At 37.0% G+C, this 15,236-nt stretch overlaps 2 gene segments (V, D, J or C); both read right to left on the reverse strand.

Annotated features, from left to right (window-relative positions):
- Positions 1–2,502: 2,502 nt before the first annotated feature.
- Positions 2,503–2,967, reverse strand: LOC116329295. The segment is given in 2 exon segments: positions 2,503–2,819; positions 2,919–2,967. Coding segments are annotated over 2 exon segments (366 nt in total).
- Positions 2,968–8,598: 5,631 nt separating this feature from the next.
- Positions 8,599–9,061, reverse strand: LOC120439861. The segment is given in 2 exon segments: positions 8,599–8,912; positions 9,013–9,061. Coding segments are annotated over 2 exon segments (363 nt in total).
- Between the last annotated feature and the right edge of the window lie 6,175 nt (positions 9,062–15,236).

Below are 15,236 nucleotides of genomic sequence, written 5' to 3' on the forward strand. Positions count from 1 at the left end.
CTCAAGCAAGCGAGTCCGTACTTGCGTTCTCGCTAATCCGGACTTTGTAAGTTCACATGGGAGTCCGGACTTCCCGAGAACGCAAGAATGACATCTCCATTCTGGAGTTTTTACTGCCATTCCCTCTTAATTTAAGTGTGATTAATATTTGCAATGGAAATTACACATGATGTAGATGGGTTTTTTTAAAGATAATTTCAAAAAGTATCTAAAGCACTTTGACAAAATTCACTTTTACGTATCATCTGTTTCATAATGTCTAATAAGCTTCATACAGTTAAGCACAATCACTACATGACAGAAACACAAGCTTAATCTCTCTATTAATAAAAATAGTATACATGTATGTCCGAATAATAACAAACAGGTGAGATGTTTGAATGCTTTTATTTTTACTTTAGTAGACACTCAAAACTTACAATAGACAGCTGGGTTTTGGAAGAGAATTGAACAAATATTTAACATATAATCTGATCATTTTTGGAGCAGCCTGCAGGATCTCTACATATTAACATGCTGTTTTTTTTTAAATGTTTCCTCCTGAATTTAAATGTTTTTAATCTTAGATTTAATTCTGAGTCAGCTGTTTAAATAAGAACAGAACATTTTACATCGGAGGATATGACGGGTGAAATTCAAAATATACTGACAGCTTTCCAAGTAAAGACTTAAGTATTAAATAAAACGGTCCAGTTATGAAGCTTAACTTTAATCTCAGCCAAACTGATTTACTCAGGAACAAATCAAACACTGAAATAAACCAAACATTAACATTTAGAAGTTATCTAAGTGACTTATATATAATGTTTAACCTGAGTACCGAAAGACCGCGGGCGGTTTGAAAACGATGTGCCAGGAGTCCGTTGCTCTCGCCAGCTCTAGTGAGCCTTGACCAGCTGGTGGGTAACAGGCATCTCCAAAAACGTCAGAGCACTTTTCCAAATATGTGATGTCTTGATAAATCGAGCAGATATTTGAAGTTTACACAGCTACATTCTCGCCTGAAAATAACTTAAAAGTTTATTTTGTGACCCAGAAAGAGTAATATTTCAGACTTTTTAGCCGCTTTCCTCTTCCATTGCTGCGGTTGAGTTCTGGACGAAATGCATTCTGGGATATTATGCTTGGTTTAGCTACAGTAGCTAGCAAGCTGATTGGAGACCAAAACAGCCAATCTGAATTTTTGCATCCAAGTCTGTGATTGGTTGGTTTTGTGGCACAAATATAACGGTGTACAGAAAGAGTTGAGCACACAGGGAGCAGAGATGTTGAGAGCGGGAGCAACACACTGTGAGCAGGTCCACAGAGATCTGAAAAAGAGCAAATGCATAAACTGAGTGAGAGGGGCTTTTAGTGTGTATATGGATAATAGCAAACACTGGAATACATTTTATGCACGCAGCAATGAATCTTGTTCGCTCAAATTTAGCTTTTCTTCGCTCAAAATAATTTTCTCCTCAAAATGCAAAACATTTTTTAACGTGTGCTCAAAATCTTTTTACGTGTGCTCAGAATACTGGCACAAAAATAACGCCATGTTAATATAGTAGTCTATTTTCAGCTGTGATTAATGTGACAGAAAATTTCAAACATGACAAAACTTTCGACAAACTGTGCGATATTTAATATAAAAATGTGGTACAAGTTTCTCTTGGCATGTGTGGTGGTTAGTTGCTGATGCTTTTTTGTACAATTCAGCTCTGATGGTTTCTGTTATTGTGACTTACAAAACAAAACATAGAACATCTTCAGGTATTACATTCAGATTGATTTTGAATTTGACCTCCAGTACAGATCACCATATTTATCATGTGACATATTAATAGTTTGAGGTCTTTAAAATTACGTTATTACCACAGGGGTTTTTTTAGAATAGAGAGTGGCAGCAGAAACATGACTATGTTCATCACTCTGAGGCTGAATATGTGCCCTCTTGCTCTCCACACAATACACAGGACCACTCAGCACTCCACTCCACAGACTGAACATTTGTATCAGAGAAGAGTGCTCATTTCTGTTACAGCATTTTGTACGAAATTAAAAATAAATGTGATTATAACATGAAACAATAGCCCTGTGCTATTATATCAGCATGTTATACAAGGTGCCTCTGGCTCTTTCACTGCTAGAAGATTGGTTATGGTATTGCATGCATTATCATATGTATAGAACCATGTGGAAACAAAAATAGCATTTGCAAGTAATGAGAGAATTACTCGAGTGGAATTAATGATTTACGATCCCAGAATATTTTTTCTCTTACTAATCATCATAGAAAACATGTTTGATATCGACTGCTCAGAGGCTGACCTGTCTGCACAGTCAGAGAGGCTGGCTGCCTCACCTCTTCAAACTCTGCACCTGTGAAAAAATACATGGTCGGTGTAATTGCCATAACAGCGTTTACAGTGTCATCAGTTAAATTTAATTTGTGTCACTGATAATCTAATTTTGACTTAGTTTAATGCGCTGGGTTTTTGTACAGCATTTCTCCCTTTTGCATCACTGTGAGTCTCGAGCACAATAATAAACAGCAGAATCTTCAGTCCTCAGACTGTTCATCTGCAGATACAGCTGCTGTCTGCTGTTGTCTCTGGAGATGGTGAACCGGCCTTGTACTGACTGAGAGTAGAATTTGGTGCTACCACTGCCACTACTGATATAAGCAACCCACTCCAGTCCTTTTCCAGGAGCCTGTCTGACCCAAGCCATATAGTAGTCTCTGAATGTGAATCCAGAGGCTGTACATGTCAGTGTGTGGGATTCTCCAGGACTTTTAATGGCTGGTTCAGATTCTGTCAGAGTCTGACCATCAACACCTGTCAAGGACACAAAAACAGATTTTGTGAAATATATCAGAAATGCTGAAAAAGGTTAAAGATAAACTATATTAAAACAAGACAATTTAGACTCTTTACCTGCCCAGAAGACAGTTAAAAGCAGTAGTCCTGTCCTGCTGTTCATCATGTTACTCTGTGTGCACACTCCCCCCAGAAGTTAGATAAATAGAGTCAAGACCACAAGTTTTACATTGAATTTCTCCCATGAGATTAAGAGAAAAAACTATGTGCAGGATGAGTGTGTGTGTGTGTGAAAAGTTATTGATTCATTATATTATGTGTTTATTGAAATAGATTAAACACAGGCATGTAAAACAATGAACAAACATATTATTTGAATCATTTATTTATTTATTTACTTTATAATTTGAGGGTAAAGACATTTAAATTCATGGATCAGCCCCTGTTATGAAACGTGTTGGTGGCTGCATTTCATGTTCAAAGTGTATTTATGAGAGTCTCCTGTGCACTCTTTCTAGTCCATACTGTTATATACATTATCAAAGTCACTCAGCTGATTAGAAAGAGAAGGTGGAGCTTAAATCACAGCTTTAAAAACTTCTTTGTATGTTGAATATTTGTTATTTTGTGTTCACTGAGCAGTTATGATTCCTGATAAATCAAACCTGTTTCTGATTTTATGTTTTTATGTTCAACCAACCAACAAAGGTACTGTGAGGCAAAATTCACTATAACAATAAAAAGGGCTGAACTGACTGTATTGATTCCTGCTGGTAAGTTTTTGGAAACCACTCTCTGACAGGTGATGATGGTTATGTTTGGAATAGATCTTGGTTTGGGTTAAGATGCACATTTTTATTGGACTACATGCAATGTTGAAAAAAGACACTGAAGGAGTTCCCATTGTGTTAAAATGTGATGTCAAGGGGAGAGATATACAGAGTTCACAGTTTGGAAAATACAGACTCCTCTGGCCATGAGTGTGATAGATCATACTGGGTCTGTTACCTTTGGTGACCTCTATATGTCCTCACACTTCCACTGGCATCACTATAAACAGCTACAAAATCGCTCACAGGGCATAAAGAGAGCAGCAAGGAGAGAATAAGTGTGTCCATCATTCATACACATTTTTTTGTTTCTATGAATTTACTAATCATGTTAAATTACAGCTCCTTTCTGTGAATGTGAATTTCACATTTTAACTTGGGCTGAGTTTTTGTACACAGTTTCTTCCTCTTGTGTCACTGTGGCTCTCGAGCACAATAATAAACAGCTGAATCCTCCGTCGTCAAGCTGTTCATCTGCAGATACACCTGCTTTCTGCTGTTGTCTCTGGAGATGGTAAACCGGCCTCTGACTGACTGAGAGTAGTAGATATAGTTGCTATTATCACTGATTCTAGCAATCCACTCCAGTCCTTTTCCAGCAGCCTGTCTGACCCAAACTGCATAAATATCACTACTGAACCCTGAGTATGTACAGGTCAGTCTGTGGGAGTCTCCTGGCCTTTTGACTACTGGTCCAGATTCAGTCAGTGTTTGACCCTCAGTACCTACAGACAATCACATTATTAGCTTCTGTATTTAAAACATGTCATTTTACTTTGTATTAAAAATATTTCTAAAAGCACTGTCATATCCTTACCAGCCCAGTTAATTGACAGGATGAGAACAACAGCCATGAACTCATGTCGACCCATGATCAAAGCCATTTCTATGACAAACCTATAGTGGTGTATGTCAGTCATATAGTCTCTGTGTTATAGTCTACAAAAATATTCAAATATGGTAGATCAGTTTGCATCAGCTCCTCCTCCTCAAAGAGGAATACACTTTTCCATTTCTGCTTATTGATACTAAACTTATAAATAAACAGGTGCTGGTTTTATTCATTTTGCCACCTGTACAGTGCATCTCCCCCCAATACCTTTGTTTAACCAAAAAATGAGAGTGTTGAATCTTCAATGTATCACAGAAATATGTAAAAAATCTTCTAAATAAATACTAATAGCAAAGTGTATAAAAACTGTGATAAAATTTTGTTTCCTACAGTAACAACTTTAACAGTCCATTCCAGTAGCCTGTCTGATCCAAGCATTATTATAATCACCACTGAACCCTGAGTATGTACAGGTCAGTCTGTGAGATTCTCCCGGCATTTTGATCACTAGTACAGACTCAGTCAGTGTTTGACCCTCAGTACCTACAGACAAACAGTAATAATTAGTGTCTGTATTGTGCAGGTACAGATAAGTCCATAAGTATTTGGAACCAAAAGTTAATCCAAATATTTAAGGACTTAACTGTATCTGCACAATTTATAGTGCATACTATGGTGTAACAAAGAGCAAATTATGTATGAACAATAATTCCAATTAGTCTGAGCTTAATGAATTCTGTTAAATGTGTTGCAGATCCTTGCACATTTATTGTTTCTTCCATAGTGTTGCTGATGTTCAATAGCAATTAATTTCTCTGAATCAAATTTTGTAAAGAGTTTTTTCCTCTTGTGTCACTTTGGGTCACAGGCGCAGTGATAAACAGCAGAATCAGAAGTTGTCAAGCTATTCATCTGCAGATACACCTGCTTTGGAATTTTTGATAATCACCCCATCATGTGATTATCATCTGTCTTCTCTGTTCTCTGTTTTGGACATAGAAGACAGATGGTTTGAAAGAGGAGTGAAAGAAGTGATCTATGTCCACTGTGAATGACCATCTTTGATGGCAGACAGTTGGTGGTTTACGACACCAACTTTTTCAGTCATTTCAGTGTGGAGGAACAGCTGTTCAGAAACGATTGAAAACGATAGTGTGGACGCGGAGTGTTTTTAGACGAAAACGCCGTTTTCGAATTTATCCGGATTAGTGTAGACGTAGCCTTAGAGACTGCGTACCAGCGCTGACTGTGTCTGCAGACTGTGTTAATCAAACCACAACAGATGTCATATGTTATTGTCACCTAATTATAGTAAATGGTAAAGACTCAATCTTCATCTCAAGTCTGTTTTCTTCTAGTGGTCTGTTTCCAAAATTCTGTCAATGACACTGAACTGCAAGTAATTTATGCAAATTTTGATTGGCTGAGTTTTTTAACTCAGTTTCTTGAAATTTCCAGTTTCTTGAAAGATGATTTTTTCTATCATATGCAAACATTTTATGTAAATTCTTTTAAATATTCACTGAAGAATATTGAAGTTTCTATCAAATGCCACTTAACATCTGTTTCAATTATCAAGCTTAATATTACAAAAAATAGATTTTACTCCAGCAGGCAAACTCCTGTCAGAGTCATCTCTGGAGATGATAGAGTAAGAGCATATACAGGTTCATTTTGTGTTATATTTTTTTTTTAACCATTAATTCAGATTCTGTCACAGACCATCAAAACATGTCAAGAGGATCAGCTCACACTAAATCAAACTGTAATCTTTGTAGATGATCATGGTGAATCTTTAAATGAATGTTACATTGAGTTGAGAGTGAAAAGAATGAGTCTCTGAGCTTAAAATTGAAAAATTAAAACAAAAAAATATTTTTTTCTACGCATTTCTAAATCATCAGGCATATTTTTAAACTCTCCATGTTATGATGATCAGCTTTTAGAATTCTGATTTAAATTGCTTTAAGGGCGACCGTGGTTCATGGGGTTGGGATGCTCATCTTGTAACCGGATGCCAGTTCGATCCCCAGCTCTGTCTGTCTTGGTTGTTGTGTCCTTGGGCAAGACACTTACCGCCTACTGGTGATGGCCAGAGGGGCCGATGGTGCGATATGGCAGCCTCGCTTCTGTCAGTCTGCCCCAGGGCAGCTGTGGCTACAACAGTAGCTTTCCCAGCATTCCCAGGCCAGATATAATCTCTCCAGCGTGTCCTGGGTCTGCCCTGGGGCCTCCTCCCAGTGGGACATGCCTGGAACACTTCACCCAGGAGGCACCTAGGAGGCATCCTTGCCAAATGCCTGAACCACCTCAACTGGCTCCTTTCAGTGTGGAGGAGTAGTAGATCTACCCTCAGTCCCAGCCACCCTCAGCAGAAAGCTAATTTCTGCCACTTGTATTCGCGACCTCGGTCTTTTCAGTCATGAAAAGCTTCCCAACCCCATAGGTGATCATGTCAAGACCAGTAAATCGAGAGCTTTTCTTTTACATTCAGCTCCCTCTTCACCATGATGCACTAGTACAGCGTCTGCATCACTACAGCCACAGCACCAATTCGTCTGTCGATCTCCCGCCACCCTCACTCATGAAAAAGACCCAGAGAATAGATAATAGTTAAACTCTTCCACTTGGTGCAGAAACTCAGGGTCAGGGATGAGCACAACAACCCACAACAATGGTCAGGCACAACAGCCTTCTGTTATTGCCCCAATAAATATTTCTTCGCACAGTAAATATGACATTGTCCTAGTCACTGACTGTGATCTTTATTTGGTAAATTTTGCCATCAATAAACAAAACTTGACTGGTATCCTTTAAATCTGCCTGATCTGGATCCATCAATGAAATTATCTTTAAGTCTAAACATCTTGTGTTTTTAGACGTGAGCTTGTCCATGAATATGGGCATTTAAACAAGACAGACAAAGTGAGTTTAATCAGAAGAAGAGAAACAGAAATCTTTTTATCTTTTTTTTTTTATATCAGATTTATTCTTCATAGAATAGTTTGTAGCCTGTCCAAAGCTAACACCTTGACCAAGTCCATGATGACAAAGTAAAGATTGCCATAATTTATGAAAATTGTGAAGGTTTTTGTAAAGCTGCTGTACCACCTTTAGTCAATGTGAGTGTCGAGCGTAATAATAAACAGCAGAATCTTCAGTCTTCAGACTGTTCATCTGCAGATACAGCTGCTGCCTGTTGTTGTCTCTGGAGATGGTAAACCGGCCTTGAACTGACTGAGAGTAGAATTTACTGCTACCACTGCCACTATCAATAGTGGAAACCCACTCCAGCCCTTTTCCAGGAGCTTGTCTGACCCAGCCCATATAGTAGCTGCTAAATGTGAATCCAGAGGTTGTACATGTCAGTGTGTGGGATTCTCCTGACTTCATGCTCAGACTGCTGGTTTATTTTTGATTCATAGTTTATTGAAAAGTAGAATAGGAGGCATAGCATTCACCTTGCAGGCCCCTCTTCTGTGCAACCAACTTTGAATTTGGTTTCAGGAGACAGACACCCTCTCTGCTTTTAGTTAAGGCTGGATCAGGTGACCCTGAATCCTCCCTTAGTTATGCTGCAACTGGCTTCCCATGATGCACTGAGTGTTTCTGCTTCAATTACCTCTTTGCACTCATGTGCACACATGTGTCTAAACATCACTCTGCATTTAATAATTAGTTATTATTAATCTCTGGCTCTCTTTCATACTGTGCCTTTGTCATGCCTTCCTCCTTTGTAGATTCTTTACCTTACAATATAAAGTGCCTTGAGGTACCTGTTGTTGTGATTTGGGGCTATATAAATAAAATTGAACTGAATTTAATGGAACTGAAATATGGATTTTCCTTGGACTTAGAATATTATTAGCAAAGACAAAATCTTTTGCAACCATAAAAAGAAACATAGCATTTTGGGTTTTGTTTGTTTGTTTTTCCATTCCTTAAAAACACATTTCAAACAAGAAAGGTGATAATGTTCACAAAAACAAATGCAAATATTTATTAAACACCAATAATGCAAATTGATTTTATCTTTGAGTTTGTTCATAAGTTAAATTTAATTTCTGTCACCGAAAAGCAAATGTTGACTTAGTTTGTTGTGATGGGTTTTTGTACAGCATTTCTCTCTTTTCTGTCACTGTGCTTCTCTAGCACAGTAATAAACAGCAGAATCTTCAGTCCTCAGACTGTTCATCTGCAGATACAGCTGCTGTCTGCTGTTGTCTCTGGAGATGGTAAACCGGCCTTGTACTGACTGAGAGTAGTATTTGCTACCACCACCACTATTGATATAAGCAACCCACTCCAGTCCTTTTCCAGGAGCCTGTCTGACCCAGTGCATTTCAAAGCTGCTGAATGAGAATCCAGAAGCTGTACATGTCAGTCTGTGGGAATCTCCAGGTCTTTTAACTGCTGGTTCAGATTCTGTTAAAGTCTGACCATCAACACCTGTCAAGGAAAACAAAAAAAAAAATTGTGAAACATATCAAAAATGTTGAAAAAGGCTAAAGATAAACTATGTTAATAAAAGATCTGTTGGACTTATCACCTGCCCAGAAGACAACTAGAAGCAGCAGTCCTGTCCTGCAGTCCATCATGTTAAACTGTGAGTCCACTGTTCCCAGCAGTCAGATAAGTACACTCAAGACCTCAAGTTTTACATTGACTCCTCCCATGAGAGAGAGAAAAACATTATGTACAGTGTGCAAGAAAAAGAAAAGAAACTGATTCATTCAATTCTGATTATACTGTTTATTTAACTTGACTAATAACGATACAAATCTGTAAAATATGTAAAACATGAATTTTATCAGTAATACCCTGAGAGAAAACAAAAAAAGACAAGAAAGTAAAAGTAATCCAAGAAGTACAACATACATTAATAACAATTAGCTTAAAACCACTGAAACACATTTTCTCATTTCACAGACATGTGAAATGAGACAAAACAAAAACAAAAACATATGAAAAAGATGAAAATTGCTTTTAAGACATCTAACAACTAAAATATGTCAACACGTTTTTTGTTTTTTTAATGAACAGAATGAAAATATTTTAATTCATGCATTAGTCCGTGTTTTTTTTTTGTTAATTGTTGGTGGCTTAGTCTCATGTGTACTGCATATTTGTGTAGGTTTATTGATGTCTGGTAACACTGAGGGGCCACATACACAGAAATAAACATCTGTGTCTTCAGGCTGCAGATTTACCACTGTGAATGTCATTGTACTATTTGAAGTATATGTGTGGTAGTTGCACTTTTCTTCAAAGCCTTGTGAAAGTCTCATCCTCCATAATGAACCAAAATCAAGTTCATTCATTTTTCTTCATTCTTTCTGTTCAGTCTATGAATAACCAGGAACCTGACAGTTGACGTCAAAGCCTGTCCAGGCTGTACAACCACTGATTCTGGCTGGATGAGGTCAATACTGTGGAAAAAGATTTTTTCTCTACAATTAAGCTGATTATTCGGTTGTTTTTATAGTGTTTATTAGACTGAATACACTTAAAAGCTTCTCTCAGGGTCCAGAACCTTTAAGCAAGAGAGAACATGATGAACTTGTGTGAATGGAAAATCAGCTAAGCAAATATATGTTCAAAAATACCAAATAAAAAATTGTTCATCTCACAGAACTTCTTTATATGTTAATGATTTATGTTCATTTAATAGTTACATTATCTGTAAATTCAGATAATGGCTGAATATAAAATATAGTTTTGGCTTGTTTCTTTTTTTTCTTTTTTTTTGCCTTTAAGTGTCTTTCAAACAAAAACCTGAGGCAATAACATTCACCATACCAATAAAAAGGATTGAATTCAATGTACTGAATTATGACTGAATATTGGATATTTAATCCCCTTTCATGTTTTATACCGCCACCTTTTATTGGTTTGGGTGGTAAAGTAATGGTTGTATTTCTATGGCTTGGGTATCCTCTGTAAATGAGAATTTCAGATTTTAACTTGACGTGCTGAGTTTTTGTACAGAGTTTCTCATCTTGTATCACTGTGGTCCTCAGTCAGTTCACCTGTAGATACAGCTGCTGCACAAACTTTTAGATTTACACACACATATACGCCAACTGAATATTTTGTGTTCACACAAACAAATGCACATTGCAGATTACCAGTGCTTCACAAAAGAGTTTTATTATATTCCTCGAGTATAGTTTTGAGATGTTGATTGAAGTTATGTGACTGTGACTGTTTGATCTTGAAATTTTTGTACAGTATTTCTTCCTCTTGTGTCGGCTGGCTTTAGACTTACAGAGTAGCAGATGCAACCTGTACTGTCAGTAATGGTAGCAAGCCACTCTAGTTCTTTTCCATCCACCTCTGTAACCCAAAAATAAAGTGCCCAGCTCCATCAAACAGCAGGTCTTAGAGAAAAGACTTATGTCTCATTTGTTGCTTCACTGGTGAGGGAGGACTGCTGATTGAGCTCTGCTCACATTTAAACCTTCAGTCATTGGCTACCTCAAGGGCAACAGAGCAGTAAAGTGTTAGAGACTCACTTACTGGTGTGCATCATGGACATACCAAATATCAATATCCTGATTGTTGCTCTGAGATGGGTTCTCAATCTGTGCCTTGGTTTGACAAATTAAAACCAAGCAAGGAGTTAAAGACAATTTAGTATGTGTTTGTTCAGCCCCACATATGGTATGTGTTGATACCTGATATCCTGGCTCTGGCTAACTCACCAAGGTCAGTAATTCCCCCATAAATGTGTCTGTTATTATATAAATGTCCTAACATCTGACAATAATAAATTGACAATTTATCATTAATAAATGTTTCAAACAATAAAGACAAAGTATTTAGGTTTTACAACACTTGTTTTGGATAAATGTAATATCAAGAGTGTGAGTTTGGATATTATTTTGCTATAATATCCATATATTATAAAACTCACAGGATTCAGTGTTGTATGGCAGCAGCAGCGCTACACACAACATGTGATTATTGAAGGTGATCTGATGGGAGCTTCTCTACTTCTGTTACAACTGACAGCATCATCACGATTTATAAATCATCACTCTGCTTTGTTTCTAGATTAGCAATGATACAATTTAAAGGTGATGTTAATTATCTTGTCACTAATACAGTGGCTTGCAAAAGTATTCAGCCCCCTTGAACTTTCCCATATTTTGTCACATTACAGCGACAAACATGAATCAATTTTATTGGAATTCCACGTGAAAGACCAATACAAAGTGGTGTACACGTGAGAAGTGGAATGAAAATCATACATGATTCCAAACATTTTTTACAAATAAATAACTGCGAATACTTTTGCAAGCCACTGTAGCTACAGATGGCAGTCGTGTTGCAACAATTCACTGGTGCATGCACTTTAATACACAACATAAGCTGTTATGTTATGTAACATAAAGAAAAAGCAAATGATAACATTTACACTTACAAACACATGAATACAATATTTAGGGTTCACTGTTCTGGTAGGGAACATTTATTGTTCCTTTCAGTGTGTGTATGTTTAACAATTTGTAAATGTGAATTGCAGAAAATAAAATTTAGCTTTTTTATTTATTCATTTTTGGTTTTCTGAGTTTTTGTACAGCGTTTCTTCCTCTTGTGTCACTGTGACTCTCGAGCACAATAATAAACAGCTGAATCTTCAGTCGTCAAGCTGTTCATCTGCAGATACACCTGCTTTCTGCTGTTGTCTCTGGAGATGGTAAATCTGCCTTGGACTGACTGAGAGTAGTAGATGTAGGTACTGCTATCACTGATAGCAGATATCCATTCCAGTCCTTTTCCAGCAGCCTGTCTGATCCAAGCGTTCCAGTAATCGCTACTGAACCCTGAGTATGTACAGGTCAGTCTGTGGGAGTCTCCAGGCCTTTTAATCACTGATTCAGACTCAGTCAGTGTTTGACCCTCAGTACCTACAAAAAAACCCCAGCTCATTAGATACAATGATGCAGACATTTCATGTGTTTTCATTAGTAAAAGTAAACCTATGATCCTTACCAGCCCAGTTCATTAAAAGAATGAGAAAAGTGAACCTAATATGAGATCTGAACATGATGAAAACCATTTATCTCTGTTCAGTCTACAGTGGGTACATCAGTGATTTACTCTCTGTTTTATGTAAAGATAAACTAGAACAGTTTTGCATCAGCTCCTCCCTCAAATACAGAACCACACTGTAACTTGTAGTAATGATCATTTTATTACATTATTATTTGACATGTTTTTACTTGTTAAGCAAATGTTTTCAGGTAAGACTCCACAATCCATTTATTTATTTTTTAGTATCAAAATCATACTTGTTACTCCTTTCAAAAAGTACATCATGTTTAAGCATTTGTTTTTGGAAGCCAGGAAATCAGGAATTCAAAACTACAATATACATGTGTGTCTGTTTGTTTAATGTTTTCTACATGCTGATCTACTGGCACCTTTAGGTTTTGTCAGGTTTTTGTGAAGCATCAGAGTTTCTGTGTTTATGATAATGGTTCATTTTACTGTAAAGTATGAACAAAGTAAATCAAAATGAGTTCTGTTTAACAGAAGTATAAATCTTTCTATTAGTCTGTTTCCAAACATCTGTCAAAGACACTGAACTGCAGGAGATTTATGCAAATAGCTTTTTGATCCGCTGAGTTTTTGAACCAAGTTTTTTTTTTCCAAGAGGATTTTTTCTAACATATGTAAACATCTTATGTAAGTATTCTGTTAAATATCTATAAAAGGATATTTAAGTTTTCACCAGTCCAACTTAACATCTGTTTCATTTATCAAGCCAAATATTACAAAAAATAGATTTTACTCCAGCAGGCAAACGCCTCCTTTTTTCTTGTTTTCAAACATTGGGCATAATTTAAACATATAATGAGTGATTTCAGTTTTGTTTTGTGACATTTTATTGAGGATCAGCTTTAAGATTCATCTTAGGAAAAAATCTCACAGAGTTTCAGAATTCATTTATGGTCTTGGAGCGCCTCCTCTGGTGATCTGAAGAAACAGCTGTTTGGCCAATAAAGGGTATTTGTTAAGGTCTCCTAATGGTTCATGATACTGTGACTCTCTGGCACAATAATACACAGCATCGTCTTTAAGCTGCATATTCTGTCCATGCTTTCAGTGTTTCAGTGAGACTCACAGAACATGTTGATGTTGAAGGCCACTGGGTCAAAGCTTCTCTCTCTTGCATCCAACAGTACATGTATATTAAGTCTTTGTATTTGTTTGGCAAGAAGTTTATTTTGCATGTGGAGGGATGTATTAAAAAAAGAACAATGCATTATATTCATTATACATTTTTAACACAACTATACAAGGCAAATTTAAAAATTTAAATTAAAAATAAGACAACAGAATACTTGATGTTCAAAGCTGTTGATGAAGTTGTTTCATTGTTTCTTTAAATGTGCTGTTGATCCTGTGAATGACAGAAAGAAAAGAGTTGGTTTGATGTGAGCTTTTCTACATTGTTTCTTCCTCTTCCCATAGCTATACCTATGTTTTAGCTAGCCATTGCTAATCCAAGCAACCAACTCCAGTCCTTTTCCAGCAGCCTGTCTGATCCAAGCAGCACTAATATCACCCCAAACCCTGAGTATGTACAGGTCAGTCTGTGGGAATCTTCAGGGTTTTTAACCACAGGTTCAGACTCAGTCAGAGTTTGACCCTCAGAATGAGTCAGAGATAAATGAGCAGAGAGTACAAACATGTTGAGGGATTGGCTGTGTTAGTTCACTGAGAGAGTTACTTGTAAAGAAAACAATTTTCACTAGCAGTCAAAAACTAATGTGTACACTTACGTCTGCATTTTTATTTTGTTAAATACAAACAAAATTATAGCAGAAGTGCTGCCACGTGTCTTCAGTTAGTTAAGCGTGAGAAAAAAATTGTGTTCACGTTTGCGGTTTTGTCTTGTTACACAATATTTAAAAAATGAAAAAACAAACAAAACATGACATTTTCAGGAATATTTGAGGGTTTTTCCTTGTTTGTTTGTTTTTTTACTACTTGAACCTTAAAGTGGACCTCCAATGAGATGACAGTGCCAGCAGTGGCCCACAGCTCATTTAAGTTTGAGACCCCTGATTTAGAGTAACTGAGTAACTAAGAGTGTCTAAGTTGATGGTGAACTTGTCCTTTAGGGAATCTTCATAGGATGTGCTGTATCCATAATGTGCACTTCCAGTCCACTCCAGATCTTTACCCACAGGCTTGCTGATCCAATGAACTGTCCAGTTGCTCATAAAATAGGGGATCTTATCAGGTCAGTGTCAACTGCTGACTTTCCACATCTGTGGAGAAAAAAATGCTGAATACTGAAAGACTGTTTTAACCGAGTATTATGATCATACTTTGAGTGTCTTTTCATTGATGAGTTCAACAGGATCTTCTGGTTTGAAATGTCTTCTTCTGCAACTGTCTGGACATCTCCTTATTTGGAGACACCACTTCACCCTTCTGCTAGCAACACTCCTGTTACCATGGCAACCATCTCTTGTCCTGTGGTCAGACCTGTGTCACCTCAAAAGAAATGATAAACAGAAATACATAACACTAGATATCACCTTTATGAACTTTTCAACAGCAATAGAGCGTTATTAACCAGTCTCTGATAACCAGAAGCTCAACAATCATTACCATCAAGATCATGCAATATGTCTGACCAGTTACCTATATAATAGACCAGGCTATGCACAGATGTGGAAAAGCATTTTTACACCTGTTGTTTACTAAAGTACTTGCTAATACTCCAAACTAACGCAAATTGAGCTTAAAAAT

Source organism: Oreochromis aureus, linkage group 4, assembly GCF_013358895.1.
Source record: "Oreochromis aureus strain Israel breed Guangdong linkage group 4, ZZ_aureus, whole genome shotgun sequence".
NCBI lineage: Eukaryota > Metazoa > Chordata > Actinopteri > Cichliformes > Cichlidae > Oreochromis > Oreochromis aureus.